The 17,496-nt window shown below is 40.8% G+C and overlaps 1 protein-coding gene and 1 non-coding gene across 4 annotated transcripts; one reads left to right on the forward strand and one right to left on the reverse strand.

Moving 5' to 3' along the window:
* Positions 1-1,984: 1,984 nt before the first annotated feature.
* Positions 1,985-16,981, reverse strand: avpr2aa (arginine vasopressin receptor 2a, duplicate a). 3 transcript variants are annotated; one of them, XR_003270803.1, is made up of 8 exons: positions 16,567-16,981; positions 15,641-15,710; positions 10,478-10,857; positions 7,268-7,513; positions 6,980-7,126; positions 5,429-5,984; positions 3,869-4,391; positions 1,985-2,142 (listed from the first exon to the last, which is right to left on the reverse strand). XR_003270803.1 is itself a non-coding variant. In XM_026153941.1 (7 exons), exons 3-7 carry the CDS (start codon positions 10,853-10,855, stop codon positions 4,192-4,194), a joined length of 1,527 nt encoding a protein of 508 aa, XP_026009726.1. In that variant the 5' UTR covers positions 10,856-10,857; positions 15,641-15,710; positions 16,567-16,981; the 3' UTR covers positions 2,759-4,191. The 3 variants fall into 3 exon arrangements, 1 of the variants encoding a protein (XP_026009726.1); XR_003270802.1 differs by having other exon boundaries at positions 1,985-2,145; XM_026153941.1 differs by lacking the exon at positions 1,985-2,142 and having other exon boundaries at positions 2,759-4,391.
* Positions 8,916-8,987, forward strand: trnac-gca (transfer RNA cysteine (anticodon GCA)). Its single transcript has one exon. It is a non-coding gene; the product is annotated as a tRNA-Cys (tRNA).
* Positions 16,982-17,496: the final 515 nt, after the last annotated feature.

A 17,496-nucleotide genomic window follows, 5' to 3' on the forward strand; every position in this document is an offset into this window, starting at 1 on the left:
GCCATCAGGTGCTCAGTTTAGAAAAACAGAGGGAGTGTGGCAGTGGCGGCTAGGACCGCCACTGCCTGCAGGTATCAGGCTGTTGTTCTCCTTTATCTCATAGTGGACAGAAATTATTTTTTGAAGTGGCACAAATAATTTGTGTGGCATCAAATTTGATGCAGAACAGCTGATTGTTCTGTAAATAGTTTGAAATACTTATTTTAAAAAACACCTTGGCTGCATTTTTAGGTAAACAGCTGCAAAAAACTTTGTTTTTTGCATAGCTCAGTTACTTTTTTGAAGAAGTAACTATATAATTAATTGCACAACATTGGTCATTATATCCTGTATTTTGCAGACAGAGTTACAGGACTCTCTCCCAGACCACAGACTCAGAATACAAGTCAGAGCTTTATACAAATAGAAAAAAGAAAGTTGTGTTTTCAAAATTGGAGTTCAAGTTATTTTTACTTCCAATAGTGTTAACATGCTACACAGGTCATGAACAAGATTATTTGTAAGTGGGCTAAAGCAGTTAATTAAAAGTAGTCTAACATAAATGTAAATGCTGTAATTTGATTATTTTTAATAAACCGTGTAACTTCAATGCTGGCGTGACCACAGTGCACACGTCTGATGTCGCTCACAGTGGTCCAAGGGACCGCTCAGGGAGTTTGTGTGTTCGCTCAGAAACATGAAAAATTAGAGGGAACATTGGTGAAGACACATAACAACAAATCATATCTAAGTGCATAAATGTCGTGGAAGCGTGTTGAACAAGCTCCTGTAAAATATTTGTAGATGCCATTTTATCAGACACCATGCACATGCCTGTTTGTACTATTAAGAAAGCAATGTTGCAGGTGAGGTGTGCGCACAACCGTGCCCAAAGTAATGAAAACAAGATGGCTGAAAGCGATAAAAAAAAGCTAACCTTGATCCCTCTGGCTCTCGGAGAAAGAACGTCTTTTAAATCAGTAAACACTTACAGACTAAGGAATCATAATTGCTGCCAATAGAATAAAAGTGTGGCTATATTTAGCAAACAAAGAAAAAATGCCCTTGGAAAAAGCCGCATTTAACTGCCCCCTTCTCTGTAAGCTGAAACAGTAAATGCAGATAAATTTTATGTGGAAAACAAAACAAACTCCACCAAATAGTTTACCATCTGTTTTAAGGCTAAGAGCATATAAACATCCTCTTGGTGTTAAAACATTTAAGATAGAGAAAAAGAGCAAAATGAAACCCTTTTGTGAGAAGACAAGATAAATTGGGGAGCCTGTTTCTCTTGCTTCCTCTGATAATAAAGTATGATGCTCTTTCCTAACGCAGACACAGGAGTCGATCTGGGCCAGTTGGGCCACCTGGTGTCTTGGAATGAGCCTCGGCCATCATTAGGTCTGCAGAGGGGTCTTGGGTTAAGCAATGCAGATGCATTGCTCAGTATGGTAAAAGTCCTGGCTCCAGGTCTGATTTATACCGGCTGTGGTGAAGGCTGGGGGTCTCAGTCATTCTTCAGAGCCACTGGTTGCACTCCTTGGCTGAATTTAAATTGATTTGAAGACGGAACTTGCCCTGTTTTCCTGCCCTTGTGACAGGCTCCCTGAGGGATAATTTATTTCTTTTATACCCCATTGCAGCCACACGGCTGGAAGGAAGTGCTGCCCTAACTGTAATGAAGAAGTGACCTTGAGTTTAGCCGTCACCCATGCTTCTGCATGGAAACCGTGAGCATTAGGGCATTCAGCATAAATATACACACACACACACTGCAAGATTATAAAAACAGCAGTGACCTACCAGTTAGACCATCTATCATATGCTCTGACAAGAGAGAGATGGTGGTGGCTGTTTCAGTGAAAAATAGGAAATGCCAAGTCTTTTATAGGACTACTCAGGAAACTAAACTGACTCTATAGGAAATTCTGTCTGATGATGGGTCTATTTTTAGGGGATATTTAAAGGTGTTCGTGCTATCTGCTTCTCAGTCAGTTGAAGTGCATTTATTATTTAGCCGTTTTAATGCTCACTAATGGCTGTACAGAAAGCACAATGCACAGCTGAGGAGTGTTCGGCCTCTCCCATCAATCTGAAAGGCTGGATGAAACTGAGGTTTGGCTCTTTGCGTGGAGAAGAATCATCCTCTGACCTCTCAACTTCCTGCTTGGGAGAGAGAAAAATACATGAACACCCTGAAGGTTTGGGAGAAGTTCATCTATTTCCTGATATAACAAAGTGAGACACGGGACATTGTTGCTGCAGAGTTTCATTTGGCTGATAATCAAAGCAGAGGCCTGTGTCTGGGGAACAAGTTTGCAGTGGCGTGCTGTAAACCCAAACACCACGGCCACGCAGAGGAAAAGGTGAGGCTTCTCCTTCGACCCAGACAAGTACTCTTGAGATACCTTGAAAGCATGCCGGTATTGTCCTGCAGACTCGAACAACACTGTTCTCTCACGAAAAAGAAAGATGCACCAAAGTGTCTCACTGTGAGTGCACATCATTAAAAAAAAAAGATTATTTTCAACAGCATCTAATGGATAGACTGATCAAATACACACAATGTTATCACATTTCCTGTATGTACAGTAGCTTATATAATTATGCTATTGTAAAATCATACCATTAGAATATTTAAGTGTGTCATGCAGCTGAGGGCCATAATATTTTACTCTGTGCACAGAATAAAATGCAATATTATAAAAACTGTACCTGGAAGGCAGAAACAGGGAATAATATACATATATACTATCTAAGTATACATTAAATATATATATATTTGTGTGTACATTTTCATTTACACAACAATAAATAAATAAAGAGATTAAAGAACACATGGCTCATGGTGTGATATAACATATCCTATGATCCCTGCTCTGGAGGTATGCTCTGTCTAAAAATAACTTGGCTGACATCATTTACAGATTAATCCAGTGAGGGAGGCCCCCTCTAAAAATGTCTACTGACATTACAGGCACTTGGTTTGGACTTGGAGTATTTGCAATATTCATGTGAAGTGTTTTCTTAAATAGTAATTGTTTCTAGATGTACGCTAACGTGTAGGTTGGAATATGTCTACTGATAAGACTTTAAAGTCGAGCTTTTAAAAAACAATCTTTGGTTTGACACCGCCTTGTTTTCTTTCTTCCTTCTTTTTTAACTACACTGTACCTCAGACCATTGCAACATTCAGCTTTTATCTAGCACAAAATGTAACATTCTCTTCAATAAATATACTTTACAACGTTGATCACGATACACGGAATGCTGATAAATACTTCTCATGAGTTTCTTCTGTGCTGTGTTCTCGTTTCATACTTTCCGAAAAGCATGACGGGAAGGTTCTTTTATGTGCCTCATATGGCGTGTTTGTATAAAATACAGTCACATAATTGTGTCCCAGTTGAGCAAGGAAAACCAGGTTTATTTTTTTGTGCGGTGCTTTCCTTCTGCTGCACCGTCCTCAGGAGTGAATCTTAAGCCCATCTTGCTAACAAATCACTATTGTTGGAACCTGGAAGTGAATTCTTTCTTTGCCTCAAGCATCCTTCTCTAATCCTTTCTTTCTTTCTGTGGAATAACAAAGTTTGATCACGTTATTAGATTTCAACTACAGTCCTCCTGGGACCACTGCTGTAACATCCATGACATCCCCTGTCTGTTCTCCTGCAGTCTTATTCTCGTGTACTGTCTGCATGTGCTTCTTTTCTCTTCCTTCCAGCTTGGTTTTCTCTGCACCCATAGTTTTGTCTGCTGCTTTATACATTAGGCGTGCCATTAATGTAGCAATCCACCCCTTGCATTCCTGCTGCTCTACTGTATCCGAGCAGAGTAAGAGACTGTCCACAGTTCTGTTCAACAGCTACTGAGGTGAAAATGTTCTCACCTTCCAGTCCATTTCACCCCACAGATCCACCGAAACACTGTGTTATGAATGGTGCTGACATCTTCAGTGACAGCCGTCCTTACTGCTGGGGCGAGTAAGACAGGTGATTACAAATAGAAGTCCTGGTGAGAAGACAGCTGTCCTTTGATGCTGAAAACATCTGGTGGAGGTCGTCACAGTGCGTTCTCAGGCTGCGGCGCTGGAGGCGGTGACATCAGCAGAGTTGTGTGCAAAAGTACGTCCTTGCAGTGGGCGCGTGTGCACCCATGCATGCCTTTCGAGCATGTCTCTGTGTGTCTCGCTCTCCAGCTCATCAGTCTTTGTCAGTACAGGCTGTCCTTGGTGGTGGAGGTGTGTGTGGTGGTAGAGTCGTCAGGCAGGGAGCCCCGTCGTCCAGATCTTGACCCACAGTGGAGCAGATTTTGCAGCTCTCTTGACACGCTGCTGGAGAAAGCCGTGTAGATCCATGGGTTGGTGCACGAGTTCAGACTGGCCAGCAGCATCAGGATAGTGAAGGCCACTCCTGCAGAGGACACACACCGCCAAAAAGACAAGTCCAAAAATACATTTTCAAATGTACAACCTTTACGTTGGAAGGAAACATTCCTCTTAAAATGAGGACAAACTAAGGACAAATCACAGTGCAAGTCACATTAGTCTCTCACCCCTTAGGAAACAAACATAAAAATGTGCAAATATTTAGCAGCAGAGCACTGTGCATTATTTTGTTTTTATTCTACTTCAAGAATTTGATTATAAATATCCCAGGGGAACAACTCCACACATACTTCCTCCTTCATATTTTTCATTTCTAATAGCAAGTCTATTGTGCATTAGGCAAAACACACTGAGAGCAGCTGAGAACAATGAATGAGACCGTTCTGATTTTAGAATAAAGCTGACAATAATCAGCTGAGTGTGGGGCTGTCTGCCAATCGGGGCTTTTATTTCATGAGAGTATGCTAATCATGCTTGTAGCTGCATGTGAGTACACTTTGTGTATGCATCTGTGCTCGTGTGTGTGCGTTTGTATTTGCGCTTGTTCCATGTGTTGCTTATGATTTTAACTATGCATGCCAGCTGCTGGCACCGATCATTGTTGATGAAATGTCAGCATCTGGCTCTGTTTCAGACTCTACGGGGGACATAAACAGGTTATTTACTGGCCTCTGGTGTTTGTCTTTAGTTTCAGCTCAGGAAAAAACAAACTTGTTTGTGACCTTGTATTATATTCTCTGTTGAGAGCTGGAGCTTGTACTTAGAATAATGAGTTAGATAGCCTAATATTTGGACCCACCAAGATGCTCAAAAGCATTGATTGGAGTTTTCTGTTAAAAATAGGAGCTTTTCAATTAGCTTTATGCTCTCTAAAGTGCAAAACAGGTAAATTAGCTCCATTAGGGCGATTAAATAGATTACATGAGCTAAGGAGAATCAATCCATCTGGGGTAAACAACATAAATGATTCACCTGACCACACAGATGTTGCTTTCATTTCTTTTATGGGGTAGATTGGAAACATAAGTGGATGTTGCATCCATTAAGATGTTTATGACTAACCTTGGTCTGGAGGGTCTGGATCCCAGGCTGCCCACAGCTGGACAATGAAGAAAGGTGACCAGCAGATAGTATACACCAGCACAATGACCAGGGTCATCCTCACCGTCTTTGACATGGCTTTAGTGATACTTGGAGGTGGGGTGGCGGGGCGGTGAGGGGGAGCATAATCAAGGGAGCAGCGGGGAGAGTTGGTGTAGGGCTCCTGGCAATCTGAGCCGTTCACTGTTTGCTGATGCGCTGTTGTTCTTGTTGTTGTCACATGTTCCCCGTGGCAACTGTTACACTGAATATCAGGTGGTACATAGTCATAACATTCTCCCACTTGGCTGTTGGGTGTGTTATTGTGGGGGTTGTTATTTGCAACCTTTAAGAGTTGTCCTCCTCTTCCGTCCCAGCCTCCTCCTCCAGACGCCCGTCTCCCCCTCTCTCTGGATCGCTCGTCCTCCTTCCTAAAGCTGTGAAAGCGGAAGAGGATTTCGTTTTTCTTCATCTCAGCCATCACCATCCTCTCTGACTTCAGGTAGATGTTGTTGTGAATCTCGCGGAAGATTCTTATCTGAAATATAAGAACATTTTGAGAAATTACAACAGCTCAGTGAGAGGGAAAACTAGACATGCCATCATTCACGACCTAAAAGGCCCGAGGATTACGTTTTATCATGGGAACGTGGCAAATTCAGATGCTCGTGTTTGCTGCAGACTGTCCTGTTTGCAGTTTAGGTCAACACTGAACGGAAATTTGAAATGTAAAAAAAAGAGAGTATGTGTTGGCCTTAACCATCGGCCATAAACCAGTGTCAGACATTTTTATGTAACATTATTTAACGCCACGATTCCTTCGCTCTGTTACATAGCTACCATAAAACTTTATTGCACCAAAATGATTTGTGGTATTCTCCGGAGAAACCAAAACAACGACATGAAATCCATTACTAATAGGCGATTCATCCTTCCAACTATTTTTACTTTGATTCTGAAGGTTTGTTACAACTGAAGCTACACATTAATCCATCTTTCCATTCAGTTTATGGGATTTAATCGGGCGAGACACTTGAAACTTTCCAAATTACCTCCTTCAGCAGAAATAACATCATTCTCTCTTCCAGAAACGTTCTAAATATCCCTCTGGATTTGAAATCTGATATTCAAAATAGTGGGAAAAAGGTCCAGAATTCTATGTTTGGCACAGATCTGGTACATTCCTCTCCCTGGCAGGACGTTTTCAGACTGGGCAGACATCTCGGCAGTAGACCTCCAAGTGCTGTGTTAATTAGGGGAAAAAGCTGGAACCTAGAAATATCTTTCCCTAAATAGATCAGGACTGATGGGAGGCACCCCAGAATGTCATATCTGCCTGGGGATGCGACATAACACCAACCACAGTCTCCACAGGTTATTGAACAATGCGTGCCAAATACACTCTTGAAACCAAAACAGCATTTCATTCATGCCACAAGCCTCATTACTGGATAATGTTGCTCTGAGCATGTAATCCTATAGTCAACACCCTTTGTGGACAGTGCAGAGTTCAGCCAGTACAACTAGAATTACCTGACAGATGGTGATGATGAGGGCGGGGAGGAGGAAGACAGTTACCGTCATCCAGGTGACGTAGGCTTTCAGCCCCCACAGCTCAGCAAAGTGACCCCAGCACTCGAACTCACCGGGAGCCACTTCTGAGCGAGAGAAGATGAACACCTGACAGAAACAACAAGGGAAAAGTGGTCAGCACACCCACAGACACTGATAATCTGCAGTGATCTCTTGAAGCTAAAAATAGACAAACATCTTGAGTTCTCCTGTGGAAATCAAGCTGCCTGTGTGTTCACCCCTTCCTACCTGCGGTATGCTGAGGATCAGTGCCAGGCCCCAGGCCACCATGACAGGAGTGTTCCAGCGGGACACTGTGCCCCCTCGGTAGGCCTGCAACGGGCAGCAGATGGCATGGTGCCGGTCTACTGTCATGGCAACTATCATATAGGAGGAAGCAAACATGCCAACAATCTGCAAGTACTTGATGGACCGGCATAGCAAATCCGGCCCTTGAAACCTCTCTGTAATGTCCCATATTAGCTGAGGAAGAACCTGAACACACAGATAAAAAGCAGTTATTTTTAAAATAAGTGTTTCTAATATATTCAGCGTATCAACAAGAAGTGCCTGTGCAGCCCAAACCCAATTTAGCACTTTGTCCGAGACTGTTATCTGAAAACTGCTTGAGCACATCAGTAAGCCACACCATGGCACTTAATGACATGTTCTTTACTATCCATGACAAGGGCACTGGGCAAGCCTGTTTTTTCATTTGTTTGTTTTTACCTCAAAAAACACCAAAGATATGGTCATCTACATACGAAAGTAGTTCTAAAACAAAAAAATCATTTATCCTGTTTGAATGATGTTTATAATTGCATTGCACAGCTGGACTGGGAAAAGCTGATCTTTTATATACATAAATATATTTGACTGCCATTTTAAGAAATTTGTGCAGCTGAGTCACCGAGAAGCCAACTGGGTAGGAAAGCAGCAGAGACTTCAGAAAGAAATACAGATGCATTTCATTACTGTGAAAAGCCCTGACAGAGCCCTCACTCACTGCAGTGGGTTTTTTAAAGCATCTGAAAACAGACATTAAAGTACACTATAAGGCAGACAGTTTGTACAGTTATTACAAGTTTGAAAGTTGTTACGTCTGGTTCGGTTTGGGTAAGACGGAAAAACAGCCGAGTCCGTGTAGGTGACAAACATAGTGATTTTATAGCACACTTCTAAGACAGAAGCATGGGAAGACAAGCGTACAGCCACAGATCTCCAAAGAGTGGACCGCTCCCCATCCTTATATAACCCATGTTACATGATCTCACTCACTGCAGTGGGTTTTTTAAAGCATCTGAAAACAGACATTAAAGTACACTATAAGGCAGACAGTTTGTACAGTTATTACAAGTTTGAAAGTCAATATTTGGTATGACCAACTTTATTCTTTAACACAGACTGAGGTCTCTTAGTGAAACTTTCTTGTAAATTCTTTAAGTAGTCTACAGGAATAGTTCTCCAGGCTCCAGGATAGTTTCTCATTGGCTGTTTTTCTACCTACGTATGCACTGACAGTGTGCTTCCATGGCGGTATTGAAAAAAATCTGATGGTACTTTTCTGTGTTCATAATTCCATCAATTATGACAAGATCTCCACAAAAGCTCCGACATGTTGTTCAGATGGCTGCAGACACTCGCTGTTGTGCTTCTCTCCTGACCTCCTCCAACAGTACATATTGACATTTTGAACTAAAATTTTAAAATATGGATTTGTCCTTCATTCGTCCTGTTGCCACTGATTTTCGGTTCAGTTCTTGTGTAGTTTGGCACACACCATCCTTTTCTTTCTGTTTCCCTTCCTTAAGAATAACTTCCACTGAGACCATCTCTGATTAGGCTTTGGCAGTATAGTATATGAATCAACTGAAGGGCCAGATGCCTTTATCATTGTGGGGGTATAGCTTAGTGGTAGAGCATTTGATTGCAGCTCAAGAGGTCTCTGGTTCAATTCCAGATACTCCCTGTGGAAGCTTAAAAAGCCTTTCTTAAAAATGGCTTCTTCACAGCCAGCTTTCCACCGAGATCTTTTTAACAAACAGTAAAAGGCTCATTTGAAGGCTCAGATGCACGTGTCGTCTTTGCTGTTTTGTTTTTCCTTATTTCTTAAGGACACAACTTTGAGATGTTGTTCATCTGCTATTGACTGTTTTTATTTTTTTAGGCCTACTGTTTCATCTTTATCTTCCAGACCTAAATTTTTTTTTACGTTTTATTTTAAGTTCATTTATTAAACACTTTTCACGGACAAGCAGCCTGTGAAATGGAGCGAGACAAAGATTTCACATGCGAGAGCAGTTGGGCAGAAGGAGGCAAGAACCTGACTGATTTTAAAATGTAATTCAGCAGGATCTATAATTATGGTCTCAGTCTTGTTAGCATTTAAAACAAGGTAATTACTAGAGAGCCAGTCAGTATTCTTTCTGAGTTAAGCTGTGGACTCGGGTGGACAACCTATCAAGCTGAATGTCATCAGCATAGAAATGATAAAAAAAAAATGTAATTAAAAAATTGAATAATGGCAGGTAGAGGAAGCATGCAGAAAAAAAAATGGACCCAAAATCCCTTTTTAACCCCACAGGTTAGGGAGGAAATGTTAGAGGTGAACTTGTTTGTTCTAACAGAGAAGTTCCTATCAGAAAAGTAAGAAGTAAATAAGTCTAAAGCACAGCCAAATTCACCAGCCAAAACATGAAGCCTATAAAGCAGGATTTTTATGGTCAATGGTATCAAAGGCTTCACTGAAATCAGGCAAAAATGATTACAGAACAATTCCTCCATCAGAGGCCTTCAACAGCATGGTCTCAGTGGAACGCTACTTTTGAGAGCAAGACTGTAAAGGGTTAAAAATATAAAATTTGCATAGTAAAGATCTGAACTTATTTTCTGCTGTTTTTTCTAATATTTGCTTTTTTTTTTTTTTTTTAAATTTTAATTACCACATTCCTTTTAAAAAGGTCAGGTACAAGGACTGGACTGAAATAACTGAAAAAGCCTCCAACGGCCAAAGAAATGCTGGATAACTATTGCTCATGACCACTTTAAAAATTACAGGAACGTTTGAAGGTCTGGAGGCAAAGTAAAAAAGAAATGCACAGTATTTATATTATAGGTATTTTTGTGGAACAGTGTATACAGCTGTAACAGATCCAGACAGTATATAACTCACAATTACATAGTTTAACACAGTTAAGTGAAAAAGAAATTCCCATGGAAGATAAAAATCAATATTAAGATGAGCAAGTTTTCAGTGTGACAAAAATTGTTAGTAAAGATGAAATATTTAGACTTGAATAAAGACTCAAAAAGAAATAAACATGTTTTACTTATGGCAAAAACAAAACAAAACAGGCGTTTAACAAACTGAGACCATTTTGTAAATGTTTGTTTCATCCACTGCTGTGATCTATGTATATTCATGTTGCTATAATGCCTCAAAGAAACCCCTGTACTGACCTGAAAGAAAGCCACCACCAGGTCAGCCACACACAGGTTGACCATGAATATGTGCATCGGCGCGTTGTGCTTCCTCCGCCTCAGAAGCACCCACAACACAAAGCTGTTCCCCAAGGTGGTAAGAGCCAGCACCACCGCAAGCACTGCAATCTCAGCCCGGGCCAAGCCGATATCCCTCACCCTGGGCTGGGGAAGGGTGCGAGGTGTGCTATTGGAGCCATTCTCGGCAAAGATGCCAAAGAAGGATCCCCCACTGTGAGACGTGTTGAATGAGTTCAGTTCAGAAATAAACGAGGAAGAGAAGTTGTTTCTTCCTGTGGGGCCCAGAGCGGAGAGGCCTAACCTATCCCAGTCCGTTTCCAAACTGATGCTTTCCATTCCTGGAAGACAAACAAAGTGTTAATTTGGGAAAGCCAATAAAATCTATTGTTTATAGTTTGTATAAATGATGCTCTGCACAAACACAGTCTGCAGGAGTCAATCTGCTGCAGGGCTGTATGACTGTCCACTAGTGGATTTTGGCCAAGTCCAGATTATTATCAACAGACAATGAAATTGCACTGAATTATTACATCTGTGCATCTTATTGCATTTCCTGCAGTTGCCTAAAAATGCACTGTTCCTTACAGTATTGCTGAGAATCCAAAGCAAAACACACACAGACTTCTCACATAAGCTGATGCAGATATAAATCACAGGAACTCTTTGTTGTTGGATCATCAGTAACAGTTTCACATCATGTACCACAAATAGCTCCTGTTGGGTAACCTCATCACATTCAACTCAAAGTAATGAGAGCCAGACACTCTGCCAATCATGCAAGTGTAATTATGTCTCAGATTTTAATAATTCTCCTGTCTGTTTGTCCCTCTCCCAAAGCTTCCCATTCGATCTGACGCAAGTCCAGTTTGGTTTATTTTCCTTCTAATTCTTTCTCAAGGTTGATTTGACAGCTTTGCCTCCTATCCCACCACCCTTATTCCTTCACGTCCCCTCTCATAATCATTCTCATCCCATGCTTACCCTTGTACATTCCTGTTTCCCCCTGTTTTTGTTCCCCTCTCTCCAGATTTTCTCTCATGCATCCAGGCGTTCTTTTCTCTTCTCTCTCTCTCCCAATCTAAATTAATTTTACGTTTATTTTTCTTTGCTTATAAATAAATGGCTGAAAAGAACAGAAAGTTGATAGGAATTAGATGACAATTTAAGAAACAGAGTCATGGGATGTAGAGGGCAGCCTTGGTCAAATAAACTGCATGTAGAGTAGCGTCTGAGAAGGGGGGGTGGGCGGTGGTGGAGAGTAGCGATACAGGCGGTGAGGAGAAAGGAGAAAAAAACTGCCCAGAAAAGGTAAAAGAATTGATTTTTGAGGGAGGGCGATTGGATGAGACTAGAGGAGTGGCAAAACATAGCTCCAAGGAGAGATGTGCACTTTTAGTTATTTCGCTGTGAGTGATGATTGACACCGTGTTGATGTAATATTTTGACTAATATGCTGTGGAGTGGTCGTATATCTAAATGTGCCACTGAATGGGTGATAAGAGAGCTTCCATTTCTGCCTGATCAGAAGGAAAACGTGAGAATATTGAGCAATTGAATGTGACTATACATAACAAGGTTGTTCTCACTATTACGCTACCACCTAATGACCAGTTAGTAACAGTGGACGCACTCCTGGGTGTGTAAGGACGGCTGAACATACTGTCAAGCTTTACATGCTGGCTTTGCCAGAGGAATGTAATCAGATGAATGCATGACAGGCCTGGCCTGGTTGACTTCTCTTCCCAGCACAAATGTACAGCTGTGGGTGAAAAGAAGAGTATCTCAGTGGGATCATTCCTCAGAAAACAGAAAACTGCTCTCATGATTTGAGTGAATCCCTGCCGCCACACGAGGCAAACACAAGACTGCCATAAATGTCCAAACTAAATCAATCATTTTCTTTTTTTTATTAACATTCCTCTATATTTAAAGGGTTGTATTAGTGGGAAGGTCGGTAGAGGAGAGGATCAGACGTAGCAATAACAGTTGTTTTTTTCATCTTTGTTAATTAAGGGTGTAGACAACAGGGCCCTTTTTCTCTGGGCTTCTTTTTGTTGGTTCTGAGGAGCCTTGTGCCCCTCTCTGTAATTACAGTATAATTCATGAGAAGGTTCTTTGTGCGGCTGCACCCCCAACCTAATTTCATTATATATATATTTCCATGTGATTCGTTTTTGATGTTCAGTCTGTTTTCAAGTATGCCTCGGTGCAGATAAGGTGCAATGGAGTTGTTACAATACCTGGAGTAAAGCTTAATTAAAGCTTTACTCCAGGTACTCAAGAAAGTCAAATAAAAGCATTGAAAACTGCTAAGTAGGAGCAGCTGTTAAGGTCCATCTGTCTGTAGATGACCACTGATGAGTACGTGCTGCATTTCTTTCTTCATAGCAGATTTTTATCTTCAAATTTATGACATTGTTCTGAGAAAATCTGAATCCCTTGTTTACCTAAACTCCCGGATAAGAAAATATGCTGAATGCTCATTTGCATTGCATGTGTATCCAAGAAATCTCAGTGAACTGTCTTCCGATTGCTCAAGCTCATCTACAGGAGACCCATGCATAGCCTGAAACCTGTGCCAGGAGTGCTCTCTGTCATATCATGAAATTTCTCAAACTGAAGCTGCACGATGAAGGTAAATAATGTCTGCAGAACATTGCTGGGTGCAGTTTAATATATTCCAAGCAGACCCCATTATTTCCATCTGTCTGACTGACTTAACACAAGTACAAATTATTCTTTGTGTGCTTGATAGACTGTAGACAGTACTTCTAGTAAAGTATGCTTTCTCTCTGATTGATGATGGAGTCTATCCCTCCCTTGCTTTGCTCTCCAGAGGCAAAGCAGAATGCAACCATCCATTTTCATAACCTCTCCGTGCTGTACTGCTGTCATAGGCACGGGGTTCATGCTCACAGAGCCTCAGGGAAGAAAGGAACATGTAGTTAAAGTGCACAAAAACCATTATAGATAGCATCCACTCACATCTTTCAACATCCGTGTCATCATTTCCAATTGTTCACACGTGTTTTGGTCATTCCCTTTCACAAACTACGATATGTTCAACATATGCCAAGATCCAAATACCAGATGTTTGAGACAAAGTATTTTTAAACCATTCTGAGGTGTGTTAAGGAACGAATGTCGTATAAAACCATGTTTTGATGTCAGTATTACAGTGTGTGACAAAATGCTTTTAAAGGAAGTTGAAAAAAAGGGTGCTATTATCCTTTAAGGCAAGACTTCACCCATTAGACACTCTGAAGGAGGTGCTTGTGCACTTGGTGGTTTAATCCAAACATAATGAAAAAGCCATCACCTCTCTGCCTGTCTTGTCAGCCCCTGGATTAGTTTCCTTTGACCAAGTTGACCAAGTCTGATTAATGAGGACCTCTTTGTTCTCATTACCAGCCGCCCAGACGATCTGTGGCTAATTTCTCCTTCTACTCAGTCTTCCCTCTCTTCTACTTTTTCCATCCGTTACCTGTTATTTTCGCTACACTTTCATCCACCCACTCCATTTCTCTGATTCTGATTCCCTCCTAACCATTCCACCACCTGTGATCACAGACAAAAGAGGAAGCCGCTTCTCCTGCAGAGGAAACTGGCTGTGACATGTTTTTTTGTTTTTGCTTCATTTTAATCACCGTCCCCATTAATTGACTTTGGCAGCAGGAAACAGGATTAAAAAGGTCTGGCCCAATCTGAATTCAAGTCAACTGAAACTAATAAAGCAAGCATTAGATGACAGCGTGTTATATATTTACCTTTGGTTTTCCGCTGTTTTTCCTCAATGTGATTCATGCACGACACAAATGAATCATGTGGGGTCACAGACCGGGCTGCGTGGCATTTCATCTGCATGATAAGGCAGCCACGGCCACGTTTTTCTCTTTAAGCCCCACAAATCTGTAAATTAGATCCCCGCTTGCACCCTCGCTGCGGCATTGATTCACCTCCTGAATGAGTCGGGTCAATGACAGCTAGATAGTTTGTGTATATTTATGCATTTCAGTTTGTGGAGGAACCTGCTGTACTCATTAAAAATCACATTCACGGTTCTCTATTTGAGTACATGTCACTCAGGTTCGCTCTCCAGCTGCAGCTCATATGAGCAATAATACAAATTATTCTTTTACTGTCTTCAACCCCAAACAGCCAAATAAATGATAATTATGCAGGGCCACACCTCATTATACACAGCAATTCAGTCATTGCTTAGATTACAGTCATATTGTATCAGATCAGATCAGGTCAGGTCAGGTCAGTAGACAGAACTCATGCAGAAGGTCCAAGTCCTCTTATCGTTACTGATAAACCCCGTTCATTAGACCACTGGCTGTTTTTCTTGTTATGTATCATTAACTAGCACACCACCAACAAGTGAACCATTCAAAATGGGACCTTTTTTCACATCACATATAGCTGATAAAATATTCAGAGTATTCCCCCCGAAGATTGGAAAGTGGGCTGCAGTGTTACCACATCAGCTAAAACAGGCCTGGAGTTGATTTGGTCAGAGCTGCAGCACATGATGAAATGAACGCAAGTAAATGATTCCCTGTTAGAGACCAAAGTAAATTGACTGTTAAAATAACCGTGATGATGATTTTTTCCTGATGGAGGCTGCAATCAAGGAAGTTATTATTCCTCCATAATAGTTTGTGTGAGGGAGAAAAAAGAAGAAAACTTTGCGATTTATGGTGGAAAAAACCTTTTTCAATGACTTTGGTTGAGACAAAGAGCTTCCACAAAAAACACGTCTGCCAAAAAGCATTATTTGATTTAACTGACAGACAAGAAAGTTTGGCTTTTGTTGTTGTTGTTCATTTTTAAGTATGGGATCTGTTTTTGATTTAACTTAAACACAATTTTTGATTATTTCTTCACTGTTAGGAGGAAATTTACCATTGTGATAATAAGTTGTGTCAGACAATAAATCAATGACACTTGAATATACAGACGCATGCATGCCGTCCACTCACAGCCTGGGAAAACAAATCTTTTGTTTGTCTAAAGCCCTTTGAGTTTCCTTTAAAAAAAAACATGCGCAGGGCACGCACGTGTGCAAAAAACACTCACACAAAGAAGAGCAACCCAGTGTGAGAAGTCGTCTCTTACCTTGTTGTCAGTGCATGGTAAGCATTCTCACGCGTGTCCTTTTCTGTTGGCTTTGCTCTTGTCTTTGCGACTGTGGGACAGAGCATTAAAAGCCATCACTGTTACAGCTCATTTACGTTACAGGCAACAACAGATAACATTAACATCGTGACAGTTCCCCCGAGCTTCTGTAATCTGTGGAAAAACAGGACCACATCCATTTTCAATTAAGCTCTGCAATGACTTACATCTAATCAAGCACAATAACATACATGCTTTATGTTAAGAGAAATGACATCCTGAAAGTAGCTCTGGGAAACAATTAGGTTAGAATGATTTATTCACATTTTTTATTTCTGTTATTTAGAAAATTAGCCTAATTTAATTGCGGCGTTCCATCATTTGGAACAATTTTGTTTAATCAACCCAATAATTTACTACTTTGATTTACAGTCACCAGAGCACTTTTTCAAACAGTTGTACTGTTTCCAAAATATAAGATGTGTGTTTTGTTCCTTTTCTTGTTAAATAAAATATGTAAAATAAATATAATAAAATATATTTTCACTGTCTACAAACATGAAAGTAATATTATTAGATTATTGTATTATTATTATTATTAATGAGGAAACATGATTCTAAATACAAATATAAAAGAAACTGATAAAGCTCAGCCTGTTTATTAAAATTCTGCACACTGGGCTTTGATGGCATACTTGAGTTTTGAGCATAAATGAGATACTGTAGCCACACAAAGGCATGACCTCGATTGGGTTGTAAACAAATTGGAGGAATACAATGAGATTAAATTTAAGGCCCTGCTGGAAAGTTTTTCAGACAATGTTGAATAATGATTTAAATAATTAAAATAATTGTACATTTAACATAATAAGTATATGTTTAGCCATCAAATCCAGCAGTCATTATGGACTCAATAAGGTACTTACTTGTTCTACTTCAGTGGTGCATTTCTTTTATATGTCGCTTAATTTTACCCAAATTAATTCTTCTCAATCCATGTCTCTCCTTTTAGCCTCAGCTGAATCCTGAATGAATTAGGCAGCACAGGAATAAAAATCACTCTTCATCAGAGTCAGGTGTTGGTCAGTGTTAACAAAAAGTTCTTTAGGGAGCTCTTTGTTAGTCCTTTGCCTGCTGAGTGTACTCTCCTTGAGGTGTTGTAGTTCATTTGTAGTTCATTTTATTAAAGTAATCCATTTGATAGCGATAGCCATGCGTGCCCTGGGTCCATTTGCGTCAGGTTATGCTTTTGCAATCTGCTGTGCCTTCACTAGCAGAAATGAATTTGATCTCCGTCCGTTCCTACCTCCCCCCTCTTCCCTCCACAGCTATCTCCTCCTCCTCCTAGGTCAACCAGCTTGTCCGCCAGGACTGAGGGTGGAGCCTGCAACCAGGAGTGGTGCAAGAGAGAGGGAGCGCGAGGGAGAGAGAGAGAGAGAGAGAGAGAGAGAGAGAGAGAGGGGAAGGGACCTGTTTTGTCATCCATAGCATTGCACTGAAGTATGGTGTCCACTCAATCACTGTGAGTCACTGGCAGACACAACCATCAGTCTTTACGTGCAGAATTCCTTTATATAATATTACAAGTAAGCAGTCCAGAACAGATACCTGCTGATATTATAAAAGAGAATATTCAGCTGTTAATTATAGCTCTAAATCCAGCTTCCCAGACACCCTCAGCTCCATTTCCTTCCCAACCCAACAGTTGAGCCATGTCAAGAGTCCCCACATGTCAGCTGAGGCTCAGACGAACCGCCCACTCTCACATTTGCTCTGTCCGGTCTCACAACAATACTGCCGTCAAAACATAAATCATAGCAAACAACACAATGTGCTAGAGACATATTTGAATTCCC

The sequence above is a fragment of the Astatotilapia calliptera genome, chromosome 20, assembly GCF_900246225.1.
Source record: "Astatotilapia calliptera chromosome 20, fAstCal1.2, whole genome shotgun sequence".
Classification (NCBI taxonomy): domain Eukaryota; kingdom Metazoa; phylum Chordata; class Actinopteri; order Cichliformes; family Cichlidae; genus Astatotilapia; species Astatotilapia calliptera.